General features: G+C 52.6%; 1 protein-coding gene across 2 annotated transcripts in view; it reads right to left on the reverse strand.

Annotated features, from left to right (window-relative positions):
* Nucleotides 1-26,100, reverse strand: part of LOC146587153 (uncharacterized) — a 79,407-nt gene that overhangs the window by 18,051 nt on the left and 35,256 nt on the right. For both annotated transcript variants that reach the window (XM_085320017.1, XM_085320016.1), the window contains 28 exons: nucleotides 23,723-23,761; nucleotides 23,537-23,590; nucleotides 22,523-22,576; nucleotides 19,015-19,122; nucleotides 17,576-17,629; nucleotides 16,291-16,344; nucleotides 16,089-16,133; nucleotides 15,796-15,849; nucleotides 14,899-14,943; nucleotides 14,427-14,480; nucleotides 14,279-14,323; nucleotides 13,763-13,816; nucleotides 13,150-13,194; nucleotides 12,012-12,065; nucleotides 10,927-10,971; nucleotides 10,709-10,762; nucleotides 10,088-10,195; nucleotides 7,500-7,553; nucleotides 7,032-7,085; nucleotides 6,523-6,567; nucleotides 5,069-5,122; nucleotides 4,578-4,622; nucleotides 3,355-3,408; nucleotides 2,725-2,778; nucleotides 1,975-2,028; nucleotides 1,266-1,319; nucleotides 463-516; nucleotides 63-107 (listed from right to left, as the gene is read on the reverse strand). In XM_085320017.1, coding sequence (XP_085176143.1) covers nucleotides 63-107; nucleotides 463-516; nucleotides 1,266-1,319; nucleotides 1,975-2,028; nucleotides 2,725-2,778; nucleotides 3,355-3,408; nucleotides 4,578-4,622; nucleotides 5,069-5,122; nucleotides 6,523-6,567; nucleotides 7,032-7,085; nucleotides 7,500-7,553; nucleotides 10,088-10,195; nucleotides 10,709-10,762; nucleotides 10,927-10,971; nucleotides 12,012-12,065; nucleotides 13,150-13,194; nucleotides 13,763-13,816; nucleotides 14,279-14,323; nucleotides 14,427-14,480; nucleotides 14,899-14,943; nucleotides 15,796-15,849; nucleotides 16,089-16,133; nucleotides 16,291-16,344; nucleotides 17,576-17,629; nucleotides 19,015-19,122; nucleotides 22,523-22,576; nucleotides 23,537-23,590; nucleotides 23,723-23,761 — 1,533 coding nt within the window. The remainder of the gene's footprint in view (nucleotides 1-62; nucleotides 108-462; nucleotides 517-1,265; nucleotides 1,320-1,974; nucleotides 2,029-2,724; nucleotides 2,779-3,354; nucleotides 3,409-4,577; nucleotides 4,623-5,068; nucleotides 5,123-6,522; nucleotides 6,568-7,031; nucleotides 7,086-7,499; nucleotides 7,554-10,087; nucleotides 10,196-10,708; nucleotides 10,763-10,926; nucleotides 10,972-12,011; nucleotides 12,066-13,149; nucleotides 13,195-13,762; nucleotides 13,817-14,278; nucleotides 14,324-14,426; nucleotides 14,481-14,898; nucleotides 14,944-15,795; nucleotides 15,850-16,088; nucleotides 16,134-16,290; nucleotides 16,345-17,575; nucleotides 17,630-19,014; nucleotides 19,123-22,522; nucleotides 22,577-23,536; nucleotides 23,591-23,722; nucleotides 23,762-26,100) is intronic.

The following is a 26,100-nucleotide window of genomic DNA, read 5'->3' on the forward strand; positions in this document are numbered from 1 at the left end:
ACGGATCCACAGCAGAAGGGACATGGCTAGTCATACAAACTCATTACAGTGTTAGGACGCACCTGGGAGCCGGGAGGTCCTCTTGGGCCACGGGGGCCTGGCAGGGCCTAGAGAAGGGAGAGGCATGTCAGACCCACATGCCACAGTTCCCATCCACTAACACCAGGAGTGAGGTTCTGCCTTGAACTGCAGAAGCCCTGACCACACTCTCTTGGCCAAACATTGCCCCTGCCCACTGCTCCCAGAGCCACCGTTCTGGGTGCTGGAAGACCCCAGCCCACACTACARGTCATCTTACTGGGCAGCAGCTCCTCTGCCTCCCACATCCAGCACCAGTTGAGCTCCTTGCTGGCAGGAAGATTTCCCATTTTACCTTATCCAGCTCAGCGAAAGCCCATTTTCTCAGCACTGCCTACGGGGCAGTTCAGAGCTGCCTATAGCCRTCTAGCAAGCAGCACTCACCTTAGGACCAGCTTTTCCTGGGAATCCTGGCAGGCCTTGGGATCCAGTTTCTCCCTGGTAGGAGGCAAGGGAGATTTCCTTTCTGCTGCACCTTCTACTGCATCAACCTCTTAAGGGCAAAAATAGCAGCCCTGCTCCTTACGAAGAAAAAGCAGGAGTTTGGGGAGTTGAACAGCTCGGGACCAGTCTGTTTGCCCCACGTCGGAGCTGGCTCCAGACACACTCCTCCTGGCCTGCAGCCAGCAAGCGCTGGGGCTCGCAGCACCCTGGCAGACCTCGCTGGCATGGGGCAGCACGGCTGACGGACACTGGCCTTGAGGCAACACCTGAAATGCCTCTCCACTCAGCTTACCATCTAAACCCTGAAGCTGYACATTGCTGAATGCAGCCTGGGCTGCAGCAAGCAGCCAGAGCTGGCTTGCAGCTAACCTAGCTGGAGTGGCTGCTGTTTCCAGCCACACTTCTCTTACACATTTCTCTTAAGACTTGTTCTCATAACAGAATTAAAAAATAATAATAATAATTCTGTAACAGCCTCTGAAATCCCCTCCCTCACTGAGCCAGAAGGCTAATGCAGAAGGGCAGGGAAAAAAAAAAAGAAAAAAAAGCCAAACAGCCAATGGTTGCAAGAAGTGCTACAGGGCAGGTCCTGCAGTGGAGACTGGTACCTGGCAGCACAGTCCCTTCTTCSCTTCTTTGGTGCAGCTCAGCACTCTCCAGCACAACCCACTGCCCRGCAGCAAGCAGAAATTGTTTTACTGGTTGCCCTGAGTTGCTTCTCTTACTGGCTTTCCCAGTCCTACCTTTTCTCCCCTGGGTCCTGGCTTCCCTCTGTCACCAACAGGTCCCGGGTAGCCCTGAGGAGAGCACCGCACTGGTAAGGTCAGCAGAGACACACATGGTACATCCAGGTTATGGGATAAGGCGACTACTGAGGTTSAGCTCTTGTCAGGGGAAAAGCAGAAGTTGTCCCAGGGATCAGTGCTTCATAAATTCAGTTTCTTTGGCTCTGTCCCAGATTATCATTCTAATCCAAAGTTAGTCTTATTTCATCTTACATGACCAGAGAGGTTTCCCTTTTTCATCAGCAATAYAAAACCTCAGTGATAGCTCATGTCCCCACTCCTTGACCTCCACACCTTCTCCAATGAGGCAGGAGGATTTGGTGAGTGGGTGCACATGCTCCTAGGGTAGTGTGCTGAGGTCTCAGGCCATGCTGACAGAAGAGCTTAGCTTCAGACACCACCTTTGGCCAACCCCCATGCAGATCCACTGCCCAGRGCCAGGGTTAGCCCCACCATTCCCGGAGGGATGCATTAGGATGGGATTAGAAACACCGGCCCCAAATGCTGTGCTCATCCAGGCTGGAGCTGGGAGATACCTTAGACTGCCAAGCCCAGGCTGGCACTGAGGCACTGCAGAAGCCCTGACAGGACCATGAGTGCCCTGGCTGACACATCCATATTCCCGCAAGCCTCTCTACCTCACTAAACAGGCATGCCTATCACTTACATACATGCCGACAGGTCCTTGTGGTCCTTCCAAGCCAGGCTTTCCAGGTAATCCCTGCCAGGAAAGATGAGCACTAATGTGTCTCTGCTCCACACATGGATATGCTGCTCAGCCTCAGCTCTAATGGAAATTATAGGGGCACCAGGGGAGAGACCTGGCCTGGCTTAACGCATGCAGCTGAGCTCTGCATGAGGAACCAGTTCTATGTGGTGCTGCCTGGGCTGTGATGATGATCRCTGATGATCAGCTGAGATAGGGGCTGTATGGGAAACCCATGGGCTGCTCATGTGTGGGCACTCAGCAGGTCTTGGCTTCCCAGCTCCTGCAAGGGGAGAAAGCTGCAGAGGAGCTTCAGCACAGAAATGCATGAGCAGGAGGCATCTCTCTTCTTGCCCTATGTCCACGCAATCAGCCTGCCCCAGGCCCTCAGAGGCCATGCCTGCACTGAGCAATGTGGGTGTCCCTATGGGTGGCCCTGGGGCTTAGCAGAGCTGTGTGCAGTCGGTGAGGATTTGGGTGCCAATCTCACATCTGGCCACAGTGTGAGCAGCTCAGGAGATCTCCACATTGTGGTGCACAAGGGCCTTTTCTTGCCTTCTGTGTCCACATCCCAATCTGTAGGATCCCCCCAAGGCTTCCATGAAAATCCATGTCACATCTGCCAGTGGCTGCTCAGGGGTGTCTAACAACACTAGGTGCTTTAACCAGCACTCCAGCTCGTTCCTGGTCACCCTCGCTCCCCGCTCTCACCTTTGCACCYAGAGAGCCTGGGTCTCCATCAGCTCCTGGTCTTCCCAGAGGGCCCTTCAGAAATGTTCGAGAAGGAGATATCAGTCAAAAGGYTGTGACGAGAAAAGCCCTACTGAGCCACTGCTGGGACCTCTGTGCTCAATGATAGGCATCCCCTTGTCCAAATTGGATGAATAGGGACAAATTCTGCCACTAYGGCCTATCCTGGCAGCACCTGTGCACAGCTGGCTCTCAGGCAGGCTTGTCACCAGGCAGRGTGAAAATGTGGGCAAAACATTAACAGCTAAAAAGACATTCAGAGCCTGATGACTTGTGTGATGGGCCAGGGCAGCCTTGGGTCAGCTCATTCAGCCCAGATGGCTCATGGCAGCCTGAAATCTGGGGGAGCATGGTCCTAGGATCTGTAGCTATTCGCCAAGTTTCGCACAAGCCCAGCTCTCAGACAGGGGATCTTCAGGCAGCTCCTATCCATTGCTCCTACTGCCTTCAAGTTGCAGTCTTCATCCCTGCTAGGACTCCAGCCCAAGCCCGGTGTTATAGTGTTCACCCTTCCTGGACACCCCGCTGACTTTCCACAGCTCTACAGCCTAAGTAAATGGCAAGTTAATGCAAAACGAAGGTTTTCCTTACTATTGGTCCAGGGAGTCCTCTGTGGCCTCTCTCCCCCTGTGAGCCAGCAAAACCCTGCAGGARAGGGCAGCAGATCAGGCACGCTGGGATGGGAGCAGGAGAGGAAAGCAGGGTGGGGGATAACAGGCAATAGGAGGTGGAAGGAAAGCAAAGGCAGAGCTATCAGGGAGGTGACAGGCACAATGCTGGTGGGACCSGGTCAGAAGCCAACCCAAAACAGAGCAGAGCATCATGGCTAAGCCCAAAGTGAATGGCTCTGGCCTCCTGAAYGCAGTACCAGCATTTTCCACTTCAAACTGGCTCTGATTTCTTGTTCATCAAGCACATCAGCTGTGTGTGTACATGGATACAATGCCCACATGCACATCTAGAGAGCTGAGCACTGTGCAATACAAACAGCAAGATCAGAAACCATTTTTTTTGACCCAGAACAGACTATTTTTCTTATATTGTCTGCTTTGAGGGAAATGTGAGATTATTTTTTCTTTCTTTCTTTTTAGAGCAGAAATAAACAAATATTAGAAATCCTGTAAAAGGGAAAACTTGCCACTGGCCTAGGTGTTGCCGATGAACCTCTTTTGGACAGCAGCACCACTGATGAGAAACGTCTTTTTGTAACAGCCATTTTTTAAATGTAGAAAGTGCCCCTTCTACCTTCTCCTCTGCACTTCACCATGATGTTGAGCAGGTCTCTGCCTCTAGCTGCACCCAGAAGATGACCTTTGGCTTGGCCAGATCCAGCAGGGTCACCCTACCACTGCCCCGTACCCCCAAGGCCCCTCCCACTGAAGCTACTTTTGAGGCAAATAAAGGCAAAAAGGGAGAGAGTAGAGCAGAATGAACTGCAGAGGGAGAGTAGAGGGGAGGAAGGCTAGAAGCAATGGTGGAGATGGAAGGAAGCAAGTGGCATCCAGTAGGAGGAGGGTGATCTCTCTAGCATGTTGGTCATGCCTGGTGCCACCCACCCGGTGTGTTACTCATTGATAATCAAGCCTCAAAAATCAAACCGTGGCACCAGGAAGACCCAAAGCCAGTAGGACTTTGGCACAACTTGAGGAAAAGTTGGCCAAGGACCTTCCTTCTGTCCCATCCTGGCAATGCAAAGAGGAGCACCACCAAAAGACAAAGCTTGGTCTGAGCTCAGAGGTGCTTTCTGGGATCACACTACCTGCACCCTGGAGAAGGGGAGGATTTCAGACTGACACACATGCAGCTCTACTCACAGGTGGTCCCCTTCTGCCTGGGCTGCCCACGGCCCCTGGGAGACCCTGTAGGATAAGGCAGATAGATGGTAAGAATCAGGAGGAACACCCTGCCTTTCCCAGTCCCATCTTAAATCCAGGGCTATGACTACAAATGTGCTGGCAAGGCACAAGAGTGAGGATCTTGCCTAACTCCACCCATCTAGYATAGCAAGCTCCAGCCAAGCTAAATCCCTCCCTTAAAGTCAGCAGAGAGAAACAGTCCCTCTCATCCCAGACAGATTGTGTTCTTGAGGTCATATGGAGCTGACCTCAACCTGAACGGCCATGGCTCAGGTTTGGAAGCCACCATGGCACAGAGCAGCATCTGAGCGTGGCTTGCATCCTCCTCTCCAAAGCCAGCATCGTGGTCACTGTGTTACAGGGCAGCCAATAAACCAAGCAGCTTTCGCCTGCAACCCCGACACTCGTACAACGCCCCGACATTTAAGTATATAGTATAGAATGGGAACCTGTGTACCAGGCTTTCCTTCAGGACCTTCTGCTCCTGGAGCGCCTCGCAAGCCCTGGGAAGCAGATTGTCATCTCAGATAAGGAGAGCACAACTGACACAACACAATGGCTTTCAAGCCATGGCTTTCAAGCATTTCAAGCCACCACGCTTGTGAATGGGCAAGCTCACACCCCGGGCTCATCTAGCCCAGGAGCCTGCCTCTGGCAGGGGCCACAAGCAAGTACTGCTGTGAGTATTAAAAGGTGGCAAACAAAGTGGTATAGTCCCTAGAGCGTCCTTCTAGTCTATAGGAGCCTCAGGGGTTTTCTGAGCCAATAGTGGTTCCTTGGTATTAAATAGCCCTTGACAGACTTCTTTTCCACAGCCTTGTGCATTTGCCTTTCGAGCCCACGTACACCTTAGCACCCGTAACGCCCCGCAGCAAGCAGAACCATGGCTGAGCTAAACACTGCCCCTTGCTCAGGCTGAATCTGGCATTTCAAGTTTCTAGCACTGGAAGAGACAGGCTCTCAGGGATGAGTTTCCCTCAGGAAGGGCAACYGCAAAGGCAAGGATGCACAAACATTATCACAAGAGCAACTTAAAAATAGCAGAGAGGAAGACTTTTGCACCAAGTGTATTTGTTTGCCACTCGTGCATTAATCTRAAAAGCAGGGAAGGATGGATGCAGTCAGAGCTGTTCCCATCCCAGGAGCCTCTTCCCATGTCCTTTGCCTGGTCATTTGCCCTTTGCACGTTGCCGACATCCTGTCGTGCCAGCTGGCTGCACAGCACCTCGCCGAGCAGGGTCTCRGTCCCAACCCCAGGCTCGCAGGTGTCGGTGCATGAGAAATTGTAAACCGCGCTTGCAAGCCATCAGCCCCAAAACGTGCCAGAGAGGTCTGTGCGCAGAAGGGCAGCCAGTTCGCTAGCATGTGCCTCGTCTCCTAACTGTGCCCCTGCCCCGTGCTTTCCGAAAACAGCTTCTCCCCGCTCTTTCCCACCTTCACTGTCAAACACTGTCGCTGGGAAATAAAATCAAGGTGGGTGGAAACTGTTCTCACAGCATTGACAAGACTACTGAGTACCTCAAAAGTGTTTTTTCCTGTCATTTCTACTTACCCCAGCTATTAATTCTATCTCCTTTGCCTAATGTAATTCTGGATAGTGAAAATTTCTAGAGGAAGTTGTTCATAAGAAACCTCATCTCCTGTGCTTTCTCTGCCCCCAGTAAGAATCTGTGACATTTGGCAGGCAATTTGTTGAAAACTCTACGTGCAATGTTGAAAAGCTTGAGGTGCACCACGTCTAACTTACTCTATATGATTCCAAATCAGAGCCTGACCCTCTGATACAATCATGTCCCGGGATGCGTCACAACACTTCCCAAGAACTCGCTCCCCTCCCTCATCTGAGCAAAGAAAACACAACGTGCAAGCATTGCAGGCTGAATGAGGATCATCTCTTACTTACTGGCAGGCCAGGGGCTCCAACCAGCCCACGCTGCCCCGTGCGGCCCTGGAAGAAAGCAAGCATTAAGAAAAGCATCTTTCTGTCAGCAGTAAAGCTGCATGTTTAGAGGGCTTCCCATGGACAAAGCTGGCGTCAGAAAAGATTGCTGCAAGTGGTAAGTGTTGGAGGCCTTTAGATACGCAGATCTGGTGAGGCTTCAGTGCAGATGGGGAGTTTATCTAAGGTGTGCTCTCCTATGGCACTCTCACCTTGCGGTCATCCCTTTGCGTGGGGACACTGGAGGAGGAAAGGAAGGGTCTCTAGATCTTTGAAGCCATTGCCCACCTTCTGGGCAGACAGCTGGCCACGGCTGCCCACGTGCCTCCTCCCCAGCCATGCTCCCATGGGGTCTCTTGCCCTCATTGCACATCCTGTGCTGCCTCACCATGGGTATCTAGAGTTGCTTTCATCTCACAGGCTTATGATGCTCCAAGACTCAGCTAAAAGTAACAAACAACTCCCTGAGTTACCCTGGTTCCTCGCGGTCCTGGGGTTCCCTGGAGGCCATCAGGTCCTCGGCTTCCCTAAAATTCACACATAGAAAAACTCAGTCATTTTAGGCATCCCTGCTGGTCTCACTGGCCCCWTCACCTAGCTATGTTGTCCTGATCTCCAAAGAGGGCTCATGCAGAAGCCCCTGGGGTCAGCACATCTGAGCTTGGCTCAGCCTAGACACAGGTCTGCTGCTCTTGAGGCCACGAGGCTGGAACCATCACCGAGCTGGGCAGCAGCACGACCTTCTGAGCGGGTGTCAGGGGCAGAGCCCTCTGGTCAGCTGCGGGGGAGCACTGGGCAGGTGGGGGCTTGTGGGCTGCCGAGATGCCCATCGGAGCTGGAGGCAGCGTAGCCTCCTCCCTGTCCCTAACATACAAGGGCACCTGAAAGGGCTTTGTGGTGGCATTAGGAGATGGGGGCAGATGGTAAAAGTCTGGGCTGACCTTGGGTCCTTCACTGCTGTTGAGACCTGCTGGGCCAATCTGGCCTTCTTCCCCCTGGAAGGAGAGAGGAGAGGAGAGGAGAGTCAGCCTGAGGTGCAAATTCAGTGTCTCATTCCTTTGGGAGCCCAAGTAGACCGTCGGCCTTCATGCACACTGGGAGCTGCTGCATGGCGTCCCCAACGCAGTGGGGCATCAGTATCCTGCTCTCCACCCCCRGCACCAGCAAGGGCTGCTCATCCTTCCTGCTGCTTAAGTTAAGAGCAATTTAAAGCGCTGAGGTCTCTGCCTGTTCAGACACAGCCCAAGCACGGCACAGGCACCCYGTACGCCTGGCTCCGGGCTGGGGCCAGTCAGCCCAGCGCACGCAGCTGCTATTTGCAAGTCAGTGTTGCTTGGCGAGGTGGAAAAGGCACCATGTGGCAGTGAGAYGAGTCGTGCTGCATTTCCAGCTCTTGGAGAGGTGGGAGGATTCATTTGACAGCCTGAAGAGCGAATGTGAGAGCAGCTCCAAGCAGGCATCCCCAAACCCTCCTAAAGCAGAGAGCAATCCATGCAGGGGGATGCTGTACACCAGAGAAGTGGGAGGTGGGTGGGAAAACACAAATCCCTTTCCTTCTCCTTAGGAGCTGGAAATGCCTAGAGATAAGCAGGCAGTGAGGACTCAGTCCCCAGGTAGAAATACTGATCTGCAGCTGGGTTTGTCCACCCYGACAGCTCACTCTGAGCATTCACCACAGAAAAAGCACTCTAAAAAATTGTGCCTGTTTTCTGAGGCTCTTTGAGCATTGCCCCATTTGGATCTCAGGAGCAAGGAGGGTAGCAGTCAGGCAGCATAACTGATCAGGAACAGGACAGCAGGGCAGCAGGTGCCAGTCCTGAGCTGGCTGAGCAACTGCAATCCTCCGTAATTGTCAGCAAAAGCTCCAGGAGGCAGAGCGCCCAGTAGGAGTCTCAGAAGATCAGTGCAAAAGAGCAATTTTTTTAAGCCCTGCAGTCTCAAAATACCTGCAAAGCAGTGAACAGCGCTGCTCTGAAGCAGAGACTCAGTGTGAGCCCTGCAAGAACATTAGGGCAGCAACAACCACGGAGAGCTGCCCTCACCTGTGCTGGAAATCCAACCACGCGTCTCCTCTTTGGCACAGCACCTGACCGAAGCCGCCCTCTCACTGCACCACTGAACCCACCAGCTGATTTTGAGTCACTGGTGGGGGCAGTGGCCAGGGGAAACCGCAGCAGCGGGGCCAGAACGCTCCGCTGGTGCAAAGTGCGGTGGCTCTGAGGGTACCCACGACGCTGCGCCCGTGGCCCTGAAGAGCCTGGCCCTCCTCCTTGCTCTGCCAGGTGACACCAAAGCTGCTTTGCTGATAGAGTGGGTGTTTGCTACGCTGAGCCTCGCCTCTCCGGAGAAGGCCCTCAGGCTCTGCTGTGAGCCTCCCTGCAGGAAGGCACATCCTGAGCAGTAGGTTGCCACAGGACGCACTCATCCCTTCGGTTTCTACGAACGTCTGCTCCGTGGATTAGGAGGGAAGCAGCTTGCAAAGTCCTTTCCGTGCTTCTCCGAGGACAGACAGCTTAGAGCAGAGGTAGGGGTTCATCATGAGGACATTTGCTGGGGCCAAGCAGCGTTTGCAGGTGTTGTAAAACACGGCAGCAGCAGCACACGTGCAGCACAGAGACAGATGCCGTTAGAGGGCTCCCTTACCCCGCACGAGCTCCCACGGCCAGCGACGGATGGACTGGGCGCAYGGAAATACCAGCACAGCCGGCTGAAGAAGAGCTGGTGAGATGGACTTTTGGCTGGGGAGAGGCCAACGCTTTCAGCCCACAGGAGGAGGGAGAAGCAGCGCGGGGCAGCGGAGAGGCCCATGGCATTAGGGGCTGCAGGATGGGACCCTGGATTAYGTAGTAGGGAGAGGGCAGGCACTGGGGAGGGGAGTGGGGTGCAGGGAATGGGGACAGAGAGCAGCGYAGGGGAAAGGAGCAGAGGGGAAAACTAGGTGACACCTCCGCAGCACTTCTGCACCCTCTGCTCGGCACACTGACCCCTGGTTTATCCCAGTGCAGGATCAGGCTCTGTAGGATCCYGATCGAATCACGTCATTGCGTTCCCACCTCTTCCTTCCTGGAGATGCTTTCAGTCCCCGCTGGTCCTGCAGGGCAGGAGCAGGGGCTTTTCTTTTTTTTTAAACCTTAGCAACCTCCCCCCTGCCCACCTTAGCAGGGCCGGAGGTCCGCTCGGCCACTAAGAAGCTGAAGTCCCAATGTGGGCTTCTACAGGAATCGACGCAAAAAGGGAAAAGCACAGTAAGCCCCAGGAGTCGGATGCGATGAAGAAGGAAGTTAAGGAGGACTCGGCACACCGCGTGTTGGCTGCATGCTCCCAGCTGCCAGGGCAGCAGCACAGCCTCTCTCGGAGGACCGGGCAGCACAAAGAGGACAGATCGTGGYGGGGACGGTGGGGCAGCGACACCCACGCTCCCTGCAGCCCCCTCAGAACCATCCCTTCCCCACACCACCCACCTCACCATGTGACAGAGCACACGCACGTCCCCTCGCAGGACACCTCCTCCCACGGCACCCTGCCTCACCTCTGGTCCCTGGGGCCCAGCCGCTCCTCGGGGGCCCGGAAAGCCTTGCAAACCGATYTGACCACGGATTCCTGGAAGCCCTTTTGCTCCTTGGGGGCCACGTGTACCCTACAAAGAACAAAACAGCATGTTGCAGGAGGGCTTGTGGGAACCTCAAACACAAGGGACAACTGGTGCTGGGGAAGCCGGCTCAGCTCCCCAACCCCCTGGGTAGCAGCTCCCTCTCCGCATGGCCCATCACGCGCTGTGCTGGGTCTTTGCATGGGGCATTAGGTCGCTCTTGGTCACCACTAAACACCCCACCTGCAAGAACATCCCTCCTGAGTCAAGAGCAGAGCAGTATAATTTTCTTAAACAGCAAAACCGAGACAGAGCAGGAAAGGGCAGAAACAGGGTGGCTGAGGGGGCACAAGCGTGGTGTGAGCAGGTACAGTCTGAACTATACGTTTTTCTATGCTGCAAAAGGCAAACGCTTCTGTGTCTTAACTAACTCTTCAGTTTCCACCACAGCTCATCCAACCAACATACACYGGCTGGAGAAATGATGTATTTGAACAGCAAAAGAGAAGACAGCAGCTAGAGGAATCCCCCCTTCAAAGTCAGCACCTGGGTACATTATACCTTGTCTCCTTTGGTTCCCAGGTCTCCTTTAGCTCCACTTGGACCTTCACAACCCTGTAAGAGCAGTAAGGATTACCTATTTGACTGTCACCATGTCCAAACACAGTAAAGACCATGAAGCTTGAAGCCTTTCCTGGCGGTCTAGGCTGCTCTAATGCAGCTTTCCTGCACTCCTGAGCCCCCGAAATGGCTTGTGTGCCACAGGCACCGTCACTCACCCGCTCTCCCTGGATGCCCTTTGAACCTGGCAGGCCAATGAATCCCTTCGAGGAGAGACATAAAATGCAAGTTAAAAGACAGAGCAAAACAACATGTTCACTCACAGAGACCTACAGACCTCCCATGCTAAAGGGACAGGAATATTAATGTAAATATAGGATGACCTGTTTAATTCTGTAGAGTCACTGCTGTGACCCGCGGCCAGGATTTACCCCACAGAGGGACCAGGTGCTTTAGCCCTGCCTCTCTCACAAGTATCTGTTTTTCAGCTCTGCACATCAGGGTGCGAACACACAAGAAGCAAATGTACCACGGGACCATCTAGCACCAAGACATCATCTGAGCACGATCCAGAAGTGCAACCTGAGCAGTTACAAGGCAGGATGCTGATAGGGACTGTGCTCATCCGGCAGGATTAAGAGATACAGGTCTGGCTGTCCCCAGGGCCCATTACCCTTTGGAAATGGCAGCTCAGCACCCAAACTGCTTGGGAAAACTACACTTAATTGTGCACCAAGGATGGGAGGTGCTGACAGAACTGGGATGTTGGCATCTCTGCTAGAAAATCAATTTGAAAAATAAGACTCCTGGGAACCAGCAGAGTCAGATGGCCCTTCTCAAAGCTGCAGAGCTTTGGAGACAAGTACAGCTACAGGGACACAATGGGGTTTGGGGAGCTCGTGTCACCTGGGCTAGAAGTGACATGCATAGCCGTAACAGCAGCTATAGGCTGTAGGGTCTCCAGCCCTGTATCCACCATGCAATGGGGGTGGTTTAGAGAAGCAGGCAAGGACAGAGCGCTCTGTCCCCCAGCAGCACCTTCTCACCACGGATGGGATGCAGCAGTGCCGAAGGCACAGGGAGCTGAGCAGATCCCATCTCCTCTGCTGCCGAGAGAGCAGAAGCCGTTCCTCCCCACAGCCCATGCACGGCGGGGTGGCACAAAYGCTGCGGGGTGCTCCGAGTGGCCGGGGAGCACACGGGTTCCTGCAGTATTCCCTTGGGGTACTATGAGGTGAAAGACATGGCACACAGGGCTCCTCCCCACCAGGCCACCCACTCTCATGGCTTCGTGCAGACTTACCCCAGGACCTTCCTGTCCCGGCTGGCCTCGCAGCCCGGGGGCACCATCTGCTCCCTGCAACACAACTGCCTCGATTAGCCAGTGCCACACTGCCATCAGTTTGATCTCTGCTCAACTGCTCCTGCATTTAAACCCCCAGGCATGCAGACACCCGCTCCTGTATGACCATTTCTGCAACTGCATGGCAGGAGAGAAGCCTTTGAGTGGGACAGCAAGGAAGAGAGACGGAGGGACATGGTCTGATGCCAGGCCSTGGCTGGGCAAGGCCAGAAGCCCTGGAGCAGGCTCTTCTGGACCACAGCCACGAGGCTGGGCTGCAAACCGAGACACTACATGGCATCGCTACCCCACTCCCCACCCTTTCATATAAACTAGATTAGCCCTTGGCTGAGGGACATCATCCAGATCTCTGCTCTTCTCCCTTTGTAGGCTCAAAACTGTTTTTCTTTCTTTTTTAAAAAATACTTATATATATATACACACACACACACACACATATATATATAACTTCTTTTAGTTATATATATATAAACTTCTTTTCCTCCTTTTGGCCTCTAGAGGGTTATGAAGTGGAGGGGGATCAGCACTGAGAACTGCCATTTCAGTGGGACAGTTTCCATCAGACAGGATGTCCTGCAGCAACCCAGTAACATCCACTGGCTCTTCTCTCCAGCAGGCCAGACAGCCCAGACATCTCCTTCCCCCTGGGGCTGCCAAATCCATCCAGGCCTATTTTGCAAGGTCTACTGCAAACAGAGCCTGTCTCTTCCCCTCAAAACCAGCAGCAGGGACATTTTACTCCATCCTCTCTGGATAGACACCCAATTGATGGAGGTCTCCTGGCAGGGAAGCCCTTGAGTCTGCATTTCATCCCCACTAGAGATCAAGCTGAGCTTCCARAGAGAAGACCCTGCTCCCAGCATAGCCTAAGGGAGCATAGGCAGCTGGAGTTCACCCAGTCGAAGCAGAAGATGGTAGGAAACATTTTGCTCCTTTCAGGGATGAAGATATGAGATACTAGGGGCTTAGCCTACAGCATGCAAGTAACTGCACTTGCAGGAGAGGAAGGATGTCAGGAGTCAGATGAGGAGAAGGGTTTAKCAGCACTTAGATAAATACACAGGCAAGAAGCTCTTACAATGCCTCCTTTTGGACCAGAGGATCCTTCTATCCCAGTTGCACCCTGCAGTGGATGAGAAAAGCAGAGGARTCAGGAATTTGGAGGAAGAGGGAGAGGCAGTGCTGCAGAGGAGTAGGTGGACATCACCCAGCCTAGGACACGGGCTCTGCAGCTCAGGGCACACATCTAGTGCCCCTCAGCTTGAAATGGGCACATTTAGAGTACAGTTATCTGAGACATGGACTCGATGAGTGGATGGGTCATGCCACAAGACCCCGTGGGTTACAGGGGCTACATCTGTGTGACAACACACAGAGCCAAAGGTGGCCGGGGCAGATGCAGACACCCATGCACCAGCCACCCCTGTATTTTGTCAGCTGAATCTTGCCCAGAGCATCCGGCTCTGCTCAGCAGCCTGTCACAAGGTCACAGGCCATCTCATGCATTCCCACCACTCCTTGAGACAGCCATAGAGACTTGCAGAGTCAARGTCTTCAAGGAAGGTGCAATGGGACAAGTTTCAGCAGCTCCTTTGCCAGAGCTAAGAAGGTCACACAAATGGGGATCTGCACCCAGGACCTTGGAAACACCATGGGCTCTGAGCCAGCACAATACCTGAAGCATCATTTACCTGTGTGCCCCTCAGGCCAGGAGGTCCACGTCTTCCCTGCAAGCCCTGTGGTCCCTACAAAAACAGGGTGGGATGAAAACTTGTAACTACAATTAAATCAATGCAAGCACACTGTAAAACCCATGGTTTGTAAATCCCACTACAGATCTTCCAAAGRAACATCATTTTCTTTGGAAATGCTACTTTGCAGAGGAAGGGGAGAAATCCTGGCCATGAATATTTAGGAGTTGGGGCATCCTCCTGGTTCCCGCAGGTGGGCCGGGCTGGGAGGCACAAGGGGACCGCCTCACCGCTCCWTCATGCCTCATTGAGAGAGGTTTGTCTTCTCCTGTTGCACCCTCACYTCAGTGTTTTGGAGCACGGGGTTACAGGTTTAATTTCCCCTCCCTTCTCCCAGCAATGCTGCAGTGTTGGCACCCACCATGCCAGGTCTCTGGGGCTCGGCTCTGGCATTGAGCCCTCCCAAATCAACCGATTGCGGCACGGTCTGCTTGGAGCAAGATGCTAACGACGTACCTTGGGGCCCCGGGGTCCTGGCAAGCCAGTAGGGCCCATTTCTCCCTAAGGAGAGAGCAGAGCAAAGATGCGGTGAACGCAGCGGCCACGCGGGCAGGAAACGTCCCGAATGAACAGTAGGAGCGGGGTGCTGCTAGCATAGACCCACCTGCGAGCCGTTGACTCCTTGGCACCCCACCGATCCCGGCTGGCCTGGCTCTCCCTGCAAGGCGACAGCGGTGCTCAGCTCTGAAGATGTTCCTTCAGTTCCCTGCCCCGCCACTGCCCACGGCAGGGAGCGCGGAGGGGAGGGCAAGGCTGCTCTGCTGGGGTCCTGGGAGCCCCCTGAGCCACCTCACGCAGAGGGAGGAGGCCAGGAGCTCCCCACGGAGGTGGCCCCATGTCAGCTGGGATGCTGGGGGGGATCTTTGCTCACTTTCAACAACAGTTTCTCTTTTTGCAGCTTTCTTCCCCTACTGCAAGGCTGTGTTTTAAGCAGATGCGTGCTTTCAGGCTTAAATCGGCACAAGCAACGAAGCTGGCCAGGCAACCCGTTGGCCAGCGCGGGCCCTGGCATGACACATGCGACCCCCCCTCACCTCGTTAGAGCAGCCATTTTGCATGGTAAAGCCATAACTTACCACRGGGCCAGCAGGGCCCGGGGGACCCACTGAGCCACCTTCCCCCTGGAGAACCAGAGAGAGACATGAGACAAATGTCATTTTTCTAGCCTACTTTGCTTTGATTCTCTCCTCCTAGTCTTCACATCCTAAATTCCCCTTTTTCTGCACATTACGGTATCTGAGGTCCCTTCTAAGGACCTGTTATCCCCTGACCCAGAGGTGGCTCCCACTGCTACATGGCAGAGCCCCAAGCAAGTCCTTTCCTCTTGCACTCTCTTCATGTTGGAATATGCTCCCATTAACCACAGTGAAAGCACTTTRATTTTCCTTTTAAACCCTCTGCAAAACCGGGCCGAGCTAGGATGCTTCCCAAAGACTTGGCAGTAGTTAAGCTATTGGCATGCTGAGAGCTGTRTGGAAAAAAATCAGGTGCTGCTAGCCTGGGCTTCATCTCATCTGAAGGTGGTCACCTAAAACATCACAAGGCRATGTGCTCTGAGAGGGCTCATTTGTCTTTAGCCCCAGCCAAGAGAATTAGCTCAGGTGTAGAAATCCATGCTGCAGAGGTCTGAGGGGAGGGAAGGCTCCCCTGAAGCAGAGAGGAACATGCCTCAATGCTCACAGGCAACTTCTCCTTGGTAAAAGCCTCCTCTAGGACAGATACACAGAGGCAAAATACAAAAGGATCATGAAGATGTAGTTTAGGCTATTTCCCAGCTCTCTAGAAAAAACAGTAAAGATTTTGGAAGAGGATAACCCCAGAGCAGTGCCACTGCCCTGCAAAACCCAGCTCCTCCCGCCCATGGCCACATCCTTTGGGTGGGAGGCAGCAGGCACCGGGAGATGTGGAGGGAGCTCCCCTCCAYGCCTCTCTTTGGGGAGGACTCGCGGCACAGACACAGCACAAGCACTCACCTCGGGGCCCATGGGGCCCTGGAAGCCAGTGGCACCCTTCAGACCTGACGTTCCCTAGGACAGAAACCCAGAGTGAGGTGCTAGAGCCAGGAATTGAACATGGGCCATCCCCACTTCTCCTCCTCCCCCAGTGCAGGCTGCTCCTGCCTTCTCCACGGCCGGAAAGCAGCCAGGAGCAGTTACAGCAGCACTTCTGCATGACCTAGCAAAGGGGCGACAAGGGTCCATGGAGAAAGGGAAGGTGCAATCGCAGCACATCAAAGAAGATGCACGATGCTTTTCTATCAACTTACGTGAACCCCAGCAGGACCTGGAGGACCATTTTCTCCTTTCAWTCCCTGGAAAAGCAAAGAGCAGGCCTGAACAGCTGGGGAAGAGACCCGTAGGAGACCAGCCCGAGCAGCAGGAGTTGATCGGAGAGGACACAGCAGGGAAAGTGGACATCCCCTGGCCACCCCAGGCAAGGCTGCAGAGAGGCAGGAAAGACACACTCACCTTTGCTCCCTTCTCTCCTTTCTCCCCAGCTGGTCCAGGGTCACCCAAGAACCCCTGAAACAGGAGCAACAGAGACATATGAGCCACAAGTGGAGCATCAGTGATTTGAACACAGCTGATGTGACTCAAAGGACTGTTTGTGCCATGGGACAGGGCTCAAGTCTGTGCCAGTTGAGGCAGCCCCAGAAGGAAAAGCCCCACTAGCACGGTCATGCACAGCAGCYGTGGGGTATAAATAAAATAAAATAAAATAAAAATGTTCACAAGCCTGCACAAGTAGTGCAACACTTCCTATTTCATTAGCTATCAACAGCTTAGTGCACAAGTGCAGAGAGGTCAAGTCCGAGGGCAAGAGACTCTCCTGCTAGATGGTAAGATGATGTCCTTCATAGGCCAGGGCAAAATACAGGCTAGAAAAGATAACTGAAAAACCACATGCAATTTCTGTTTCAAAAGGAAGAAACTCTGTTGAAATGGCCCAGAGATTTAGATACCCYTGTCTGATTACACCTCATAGGCACTCAGGGCAAAAATCTCTTGGACAACTAAAAATTGTAGGCAATTCTTTTGGCTTAAAAGGGCTGAGGAAAAAATAAAGCAACAGAAACCACTAGCATTTGCTTTCTTATGGACATTTTATATCCTGGCTAACGTATCCACTGCAATAGCAGCCAGATGAGGGATTGCAGAGGTTTTATGCTAACATCCTTGAAAACGCTGCACTGAAAGAGCAGCTCTGAGCACAACATGCCTTACATAGCCAGCAGCTGCCGGGGTGTCCCTGCTCAACCGAGTCCRTGAGCTGGCATCACACATCGCTAGATGTGACAGCAGGGTACCCCGCACGGGAATGCAGCTGCAGGTTGGCACTTGTCTGTCCTGCTGCCCACCAGCTGGGTAGGGACGTGGGTACTGGTCAGAGGGCCCTGCTGGTGCAGGACCAGTTAATCCATTAAGCAAAAGCTCTTACGCTTGAAAAGCAAGACAGAGTGAAATGAGAAAAAAGAAAAACGTACAGCTCTCTTGAAATCACTAAGTGCTGGCAGACTCCCCCCACCCATGTCTGGGCAGGCTTTACACCCACAGCAGCACCCGCTGGCACGAGGGGCGCGAGAGCAATGGGAGGGAGCAGGGCTGCAGCACCTTGCAGCCCAGAGAGCTGTTCACAGCCGTCTCCCGGGGAGAACGAACGTGCGAGGCAGTGGGGCAACAGCAGGTTTTAGCCATCAGTGAATCCCTCCCCCAGCACCAAGTCGCAGAGCAAGAGAGACCACCACCAGCTTACCTCTTCACCCTTCTCTCCAGCTGGCCCTTGGTCACCTTTAAATCCCTGCAGGCCCTGTGGAGGAGGAGGGAGGAGTGGACAAGGTGCTCAGGGCTGTCCAGCACCTCTGCCCCGTGCTGCTGCCCTAGGGCCAGGCCACCGCGGGGTGGGCCTGGATCCAGCCTCACCTCCCACCTCCCCAGCGCTTAGGGGGCCTCTCCCTCTGCCCACGGCTGCCCCGCTCGAGACTCCTGATGTTCTGGAAAAGCATCCCGAGGAAGCGTTCAGCCCGAGCACTTAGTGCGTATCCCCCAGGGATTGCTGCCTGGGGGGCTGCACACAACACAGACAAGGTCTGCTGGCACCCTTGGCCTCCTGGGCCAGCAAAGGGGAAGACACATTTCCAGCTTTTTTCTCAGCCTCTTTCCAGCAAACTTTCTGCCCCCAAATTCTCTGGTAGCTGCCCAAGGCCACTCTAAAGGCGCTTTCCCAGTTGCTTTTTTACTTGGCTTTTTGCTTCACGCATCCACCATCCACCATCCGCCCTTCCCTCCAACAGCCTCTGGGCTTTCACCAAGCAACACTCATTTCACCTGCTGAAAACCAGCCTTACGCCTTCCAGCATCAGACCATTCTTAAACCGAGACGGCACCCAACCCACCTCTGCTTCCCTGCGGAGGGCAGGGAGCCGGTGCCAGCTTTCTGCAGCCCTGTAATTTGCTGCATTTCCCTACCTCCTCCCTCAAAATTCCCAGTCTCCCGGCCCATTTCAGGCATGGGCACGGAAAAGGGAAGGGATAGTCACACCAAAAGCTGACAAGCTATCTGGGGGAATCCATGATCACTCTCACTCTTCCCCCCCCCTACACACACACTTATTTCCTCCTATAAAAGCAACTGGGTAATTCAAATACCCAAAATCCAACACTAGTGCTCAGTCCTGTCAGAGTGAAGGATTTTGCAGAGTACAGGTTATTCCAGGGCCGGTAGCTGCACCTATGCACATCTGTAGTGTTTTACAGCCCTTTCTCCGGGGAAACTTGAACCTTGAGGCATTTATGCAGGAACACCTGAAGCTCCACCTAACAGCATTCACAGTTTGTAGGCTTAGGGGGATTATTTAAGCTAAGAGAGGCAAATGAACAGAAGCAGCAGCAACCTTGCTTTTTCAGCTCTTTATTGTCAGCCAGGGCAAAAAGTCTCTGGACCACTGCCCTGCGAGCATCTTTAACACAGCTGGAGCAGTGTATTAGCAAGGTCTGGAGGAAAAGGCAAGGGAGGTTTTCTGGGGAGAAGGATGTGCTGGGAAGAGGCCTGGGATAGCGAAGCAGGAGCTTGCTATGTCTCCATCCCCTCATCTCCTCCTTCTGGGTGTGGGTACGGCTCCGGGGCTGTGATTTCGGTTGGCTGTAGCTTCCCACGGCACTAAGCCGAGGTCGCAGCCCTTGCTCTCGTCTCACCTGCTTTCCCGGGAGCCCCGACGGCCCAGGCTTGCCGTCCAGCCCRGGAAACCCATCTGCTCCGGGATAACCCACACGTCCTGGCAGGCCCTGAAGTCCAGGTTCTCCCTGCAGAGAGCAAAACTGAGAGTGAAAACAAATCAGAGCAACACCCTGCGACTCAGGTTTGTACGCAAGTAGAAGAAACGGAACAAGCAAGCATTTTATTCCCACCATACACACTGATGATGGGGAAAACGAAGAAACACGAAGAAATCAAGAAACTCCCAGAGCTGCAGAAAGGTTAGCAAAAAGTCCAAGCTGTTATGAAACTTATAAACCAAACGCTGAGCTCTGCCTGCCTCTTGTTTTATAGCAATCCTGCCTGGTAATCATCAAGCGCTTTGCAAAGACACAAGCACAGCTGGCAGAGGGACAAACTTTGCACAGCACTGCTCCAGGACACCTTTCACCACTTCCACCTGCATCTAGGCATTGATGAGTCAAAGTGTTAATCACACAGAACTACGTACTCCCTCTAAACTCAAATTACAGAAAGTCAAAATCAACAGCCCTATAACAAGAAGCAAACTGGAAGTCGGAGAATGAGAAATGCATCAGGAATAGGTCACGTGAAAGCTTTGTGCATCTGTTTCTCAGCTCTGTTGCTTGAACTTGAAGTCATCTCTGATCTGTGCTCATGTGCAAGAACCTCAGCAGACCCTCTGAACTGCTTACTGCTAGCTAAAGCCTAGGGGCAGGGGTTTCTTTTGTTTTGTTTTGTTTTGTTTTTGTTTTCCTTAGCCCAGTGGCAATTCTGATTTAAGGGTAGTTAAAATCAGTCTGGAACAAACAAAACATTTCCCTTCAAATTGGTTTGAGTGCCCRGCTTTCTCAAAATTTTCAGAATGTCTTGTCACTGCCAAATCTAGACTTTGTTTTAGATTAAAAAGTAAGAGTTTGAAGGAAGTGCTSGAAAAAGCAGTGGCTCCAATCTTTTCTTCTTTTTTTTTTCAAATGAAGCGTCCAGTTTTGCAAATAACAAAGCTTGTTTGGGGGAATTTTAACGAAGAGCGGCTTGGCAGCCCGCACGGAGCTAGCGCAGACAGCGGTGTGCCAGCCGCCGCCTGCGTGCGCAGCCAGGAGGGGACGGCGGCAAGGAGGAGCTGCACCTCGAGGGCAGGGAACGGACGGACGCTTGCCGGAGCAGGCTGCAAAGCCTCTGGGGCCAAGCTCGAGCGGAGACGCAAACCTTAACCAAACAAGTCACCAAAACCAGCCTGYGCTGGTCAAGAATAGCAGAGTTCATCGCAGATTTTTTGTGGCATATTAGTACTGCAGCCCACGAGCCCTGATCTGGGGCTGTTCTGCTCAGGCCTGGAGCAGCACAGMAGGAGCAGGAGACTCCTGGCCTTCTCCCAAGCCCCATTTGATCCCCAGATCCTCCGGGCAGGGTTGGTCAGTGGATGATAAAGAAGCTGAGCCCAAAATAAAGCTCAAGCCCTGGTGCTGAGAGGTGAACGCCATCGAGTTCGACTGCCGGCGGACACCAGCAACACCCCTGCAATCACAGCGGGCCCGGGAGAGGAGCCACAAAGAGCTACAAAGGGGGACACTAGCACCAGGTGGTGGCCAAGACCCCAGCTCATGGCCAGCGGCGCGGCACGGGGGTCAGAGCCGCCCCGCGCCAGCAGCTGCTGTGAAATGCAGCCTCCGGAGCGAGCACATCAGGCTCACAGATGTGTCCAAGGAGAGGAGACAAAATATGCTCCTTTTCATTTCTGCACTAATCCCTCCATGAACCACCGACTCCACTCRTAGATCCTGTTTATGTGAAGACAGWGAATAACTTTGGTACCTTTTGATTAAGCTACACCAACAGACCCCAGTGTTTATACTCAACTAGCTGAACACAGCCTGTGTCAGCTTCCAGATGTCGGCAGCTGGTAAAACACTACCCTGACACTCGTCTGACCGAGGAAGGACGCTCGAGTCAGGCCAAGGGACTTTGGCATACCTGCCCCATGCCTCTTGAAACCTCCCCACAGCAAGGATTGCGCTTTGCAGCCTAAGTCCTCCTTCAGCTTTGACCCACGCAAGCCCAGGAGCTGCTCCTCTCGCTATTAAGGCCCACCAGCAGGTGCCCTGTGGGAGCCAGGAAAGCTCTGCAACACCTCCACACTGTAACCTGGATGCCTCTGGGTGGGCAGACAGGATGACTGAGGCACCACCACCTTGGAAAGGGCACAGCATGGGCAATGCTAAGATTCAGTTCAGAAAGCTCTGATGGGATGACCCTCTCCATAAGGTCATCTGTATCCACAGGCCACTGTGTCCTGTTCCTCCATCCTCAACACATCCAGGCTAGAGGATGCTCCTCTTCTCAAGGCAGAAGAAAAGCCATGCCACTTTTGGGGGAGGAAGACCTGAGGACAAAGAAGATGTCAGGGAAGAAGGAMGGTCATTGCTGAAAGGAAGCAGAGGGGATCAAGATGGCTGAGGACACCAGGAAGAGATGCTGCACAGGACAGGAAGCACGAGAGTGCTGAAGGAACAAAACTGAGCAGAGAAATGAGGAGCAGCAGCAAGGGGTGCTGCCATCCCTCCTGAGCAGGGGTRCAGCAGCCAGGACAAATAGGCCTCAGAGCAAGAGAGGCAGGCGGGCGTTCGAGGGAACACTTGCAAATCAGCTCTGATGAGATGGTATTTAATTTGGGATACTCCAGCTCTTCCCACGAGGGCTGGGTACTGGTAAGTGCTGGTGGGAGAGCGAATGGAAAGCTCCAGTGAGGCTCAGAGATTTGGCCATCCGCTCTCCTTTCATTGGAGGGGCATCCACACCCCTTACCCAGCTGTGCTTGCTCGGTCCCAGGAGACAGCTGGGCTGTATGGCAGCGCCTCTCGGCAAAGCACAGGAAGAGGGAAGAGCCACAGGGAGCTGGAGATTCACATAATTCTTCAGCTACAGTTTAAGTGAAGGAAGTTGATGGTTTCCAGAACGTGATGTGCAGACAAAAGGACAGTGCGCCTTTGGGACCACCCCGACCCCAGCTCGTCCACCCAGGAGGGTGTCAGAAGACACAAAGCAAAATCCAGCACCCAAACGGACTTTGTTGAGCAGTCACTCACCCATTTGGCAGAGGGCCTAGGAGCTGCAACATTGACCTGGTCAACACARGCCCATACAAGCCCTCTCACAGGAAGAGCCAACCCCAGGGAGAAGTCTGGGACATCTTCTCTCTGATACTGCACATGAACCTTCAAACCAGGYAAATGCTTCCCTGCAGAGGTTCCAAATCAGGAGTAAACCTTATTTTTACTATCATCCTTCATCCAGAGCTCCCAGCTGTTATCTAAGGTGGAACTAGCCTCTAAGATCCCAAGGAGGGTGTGGAGGGCATACTCAGTACCTCTCCAAACGGGGTGTTCTGCATGGCTAAGCTCCATGCCCCACATCCTCGTAGTGTCCTGCAGCTGGGAACTTCCGCCAACATCCCCCAGACCAATAACACAAGCAGGCTGCACTTACCATGTACCCCAGCTGCCCTTTTTCACCTGGCTCCCCTGGATATCCGGAAGGCCCCTGCACACAAACAAGGATCAAATCACCAAATGGTCGCCATCCCCCTCAGCCAGCCCAGATCACGTTGCAGAATTTGTCGCACTGAAAGAAGCTCGGTCCTTGCAGCCTTGCTTCAGATACTGTTACAGGGAGAACAACGAACAATGCACAAAGGCAGCCTTGGAAGCGGCCGGTCGAGGCTGCAGAGCAGCACGATTTGCATCAGAGCGTCCTGCGGCTTCACCAAGACTGCCCTGGCCACATTGACTTCGCAGAGTATAAGGTAAGGGCAGATTTAAGTGTCTCCAGGTAGGCAGGAGAAAATCTGGTTCTCCACTGCTTTGATGCCCTACGGGAGACCAGAAAGTAAAGGGTCTTTCCTGTAGTTTTGTCTTCATTTCTTTTGTCTTGTACCACCACCTTTTTCACAGCCCTGCTCCCTGCTCTGTTTCTACCGCAGTTCAACATGCACAAACCTGCCTGGGACATCAGCATCAAACAGAAACCCTGAGAGTTGCTTGAAGAGGCACCACAGGGCATGGAATCGCAGACTCACCAAGCTGGTGTTGGGTCCTACATAAATATCATACTAGCTCTTTGTTGGCTTGCTTTTGGGCATCTATGAATGGATTTATATTGCACTTAAACAACTGGCCACACACTAGACCAATATTAGGAACCTGATCCTCTGTGAACATAAACCAGCACTGTTCTACTGAAAGAGTCTGGTGGAGAGAGGATTGGGGCTGAGTTTTGCCAAAGAGAGTTAGATATCAAACATCATTTGATTTTCAGTGGAATGCAGACAAGTAAATCATTAGGCTTCTTTGAAACCCAATCCCAAGGCCTTTAATTAGAGAACATCAGAAACAATCAAGGAACCCAGGACTGCTGAAGCAGCTTGAGACATTAACTCAGACAGCTTCCCAAGGAAAGCAGGAACTGCGCCARAGAGGGCACACCAGAGTGTCTCTTACTTACAGGTACTCCTGGCTTCCCCGGATGTCCTGGTGGCCCAGCAGGTCCGGGCTGTCTCTAGATTAAAGAAAAGGAGGAAGGGCTGGTAAAACAGATCTCACTGTCACAAAGCTTGGAAAGAGGAAAATCCAGTTGACCAAGCAGAACAAAAAGCAAACCACAGAAACTTACTTAACAGCCCATACTCACCGGCCAGCCTGCATACAGAAGCTGGTAAAAGGATGTTTGCTGAAAAGAGAAGGGAGAAAAGGAAAATGTCAAAAAAGATCCCAATAGAGACACACCCTTTTTTGCTGTCTTCAAAGTCTTTTTTCTGTTGCTTGGGAAGACACAGCTACAAGCTATTCCTCCTATTTACCCGATCTTTTTTATACCAGGTGTATACACGCCTTTTGGTCAGCCACTGCACGTTTGCTGCCATCTGGCAGCAAAGCTCTCAYGGTGTTTCACAGGGGACAGGCTGTTTCTCACCACAAAGATAAGCCCTGAGCAGCCCTGGGGCCARGAAACCCTGAGGAAAGCCATGAGACCTGTAACTGCTGGCTGCCATTTACAGGACCACCAAATTCAAAGGACAGACTCCTTCGCTRCTGCAGTGACGCAGGACTCGCAGCAAGCAGAGCTACCCATGGTGCATGTGTCTCCCCAGGGAATGTGAATCGCAAGGTCCAAGGCACCTGCAGAGATTTGCAAAGAAGTGGTGGGAAGGGCAGCAGCAGTAAGGTGGCAGCAGGTACAGCTCAGCCTTGAATGCTCAGTTTGGGAGCTCGCTGCTACGGGGCAATTGCAGATAGGACAAACCAAAGATTCTGGTGAGTCCTCAAGCCAGATGTGGTGATCAGTTGCATGCTTAATGCTCCTGGAGTTGTTCTCTTTGGATGAGAGCTATAAATCGGTGCAGGGTTAAAAAAGAAAAATCAGGCTTTCAACAGATAAACAGCACTATATAACTCAGGGTGGGTTACAGCTCTTATGCAGCCTGCAGAYGCCAAGGGCAAAAGTCAAGGTTGTCTTCCTCCTCCAGTCCTGCAGCACAGCCCATCCATTGGGCCACCTGGGAATACTGTTTTTAAAAATAATGTACAGCCAGAGCATGTTTGGATATTCTGCTGCGTCTCTCCAGACCTCCCACGTTTCCCAGCTGGCATGGCATTCTCCCCCTGTTCTCCGAGCACTCMGTCCTCAAGGGCTCGCTTTTCCTTCCTTGCCACGGGGGAGGAAACCRAATTAGTCAAATAAAAATAAATCTGCTTCTGCTACAGAACACTCTTCTCTGCACAGCCTTCGCTGTCTCCCTCTACCGCACTGAGCACAGTGCCAATAGTTAAACACATAGGTTAAAGGAAATGGTTATACTGGGTTCTTCTTCTTCCAAGAGCCATGTCCACCCTTAAYCCAGCCAGTCAGACAAACACATAGGTTTCTCCCACAAAGAGAATCAAGCTTCTCAATAATGTAATTTATGAGTTTCTAAACCGAGAGTTTGCGTAATTTGTTATGAAAACATCAAGTTTATCCCATGTTTGATGGGACGATCCRTCAAACCCAGATGTTTTGACATAGCAGTTTGCCAGACATCACATCACCATTTGAAACCCCAAATGTGGAGACCCCCCTTGGCAGTGGTGGCCAGGCAGACTTTCTCCTCACTGCCYCGAGAAGTCAAATCTTTTAGGTACCTCCACATCAGAAGACCAGATGACCACAAAGGAAAAAAAAAACTTGCAAGCCACAGGAGTAGCTAAGCCCATACTATTTTTAACCTAGCATAAAGGTCTTRAAATTTCATGGCATAGCCATTCCCAAGTCAGTTTTCTCCAAGTTTTGGGCAGTGAGGGATGACCAGAAAACATACTGGTGCATCTCCAGRCTACCAGTTACCCTTGTATTCCTCYAGCAGCACAAGTCACAGATGCTCAGGAGCCAAAATGYGTGTTCCCTTCTCCTCCCTCATTTTCACTCCACACCAGCTCACGGTGAGGCCAGACATATGGTTCAGACAGCTCCTCCAAACTCTGGCTCACATCAAAGGCTAAAATTCCTACCTTGTTCCTTGCCCCAAAAGAAGCAATTAGAAGAACAAAATTCCCATGTGCTCAGCAAGGTCTTTACCAGCTTTGGGCTTGGGCCTTTGGGAAACCCCTCCTGTCCCCCTCTAAAGATCAGTCCTCTGATATCAGAAGAGAAAGAATGGAAAAAGCCAAGGAACTCATTAACAAAAATAAACACAGACCTTTCAACATATGGAAATATTTCTAGTAATAAGTGGAGCTCTTGGGACAGATGATAGATGTATACATTTACCTAGCTCTAATGCTGCACTAGGCATCTTGGTTCCTTTCAAGTTTATCCCAAATTGATTAATGTGAGCAAATGTGCACAGTTCTTGCTGGTTGRCCAGGGCCAGGCCGTGGCTCCCCTCATGCAGACAGTTCTCATTTTCCTCAAAAAACTGCTCATAAAAAACTTTTGGGGGGCTGGAGCATGGCCAATGCTCTTGCCTCTTCTTGTGAATCAATGAACTCAGGTTCACTTGGGGCAGGATATTATTTCACTGGGCTTCAAAA

The sequence above is a fragment of the Rhea americana genome, unplaced genomic scaffold (genome assembly GCF_003343005.1).
Source record: "Rhea americana isolate MKP2758 unplaced genomic scaffold, rheAme1 scaffold_61, whole genome shotgun sequence".
NCBI classification, from domain to species: domain Eukaryota; kingdom Metazoa; phylum Chordata; class Aves; order Rheiformes; family Rheidae; genus Rhea; species Rhea americana.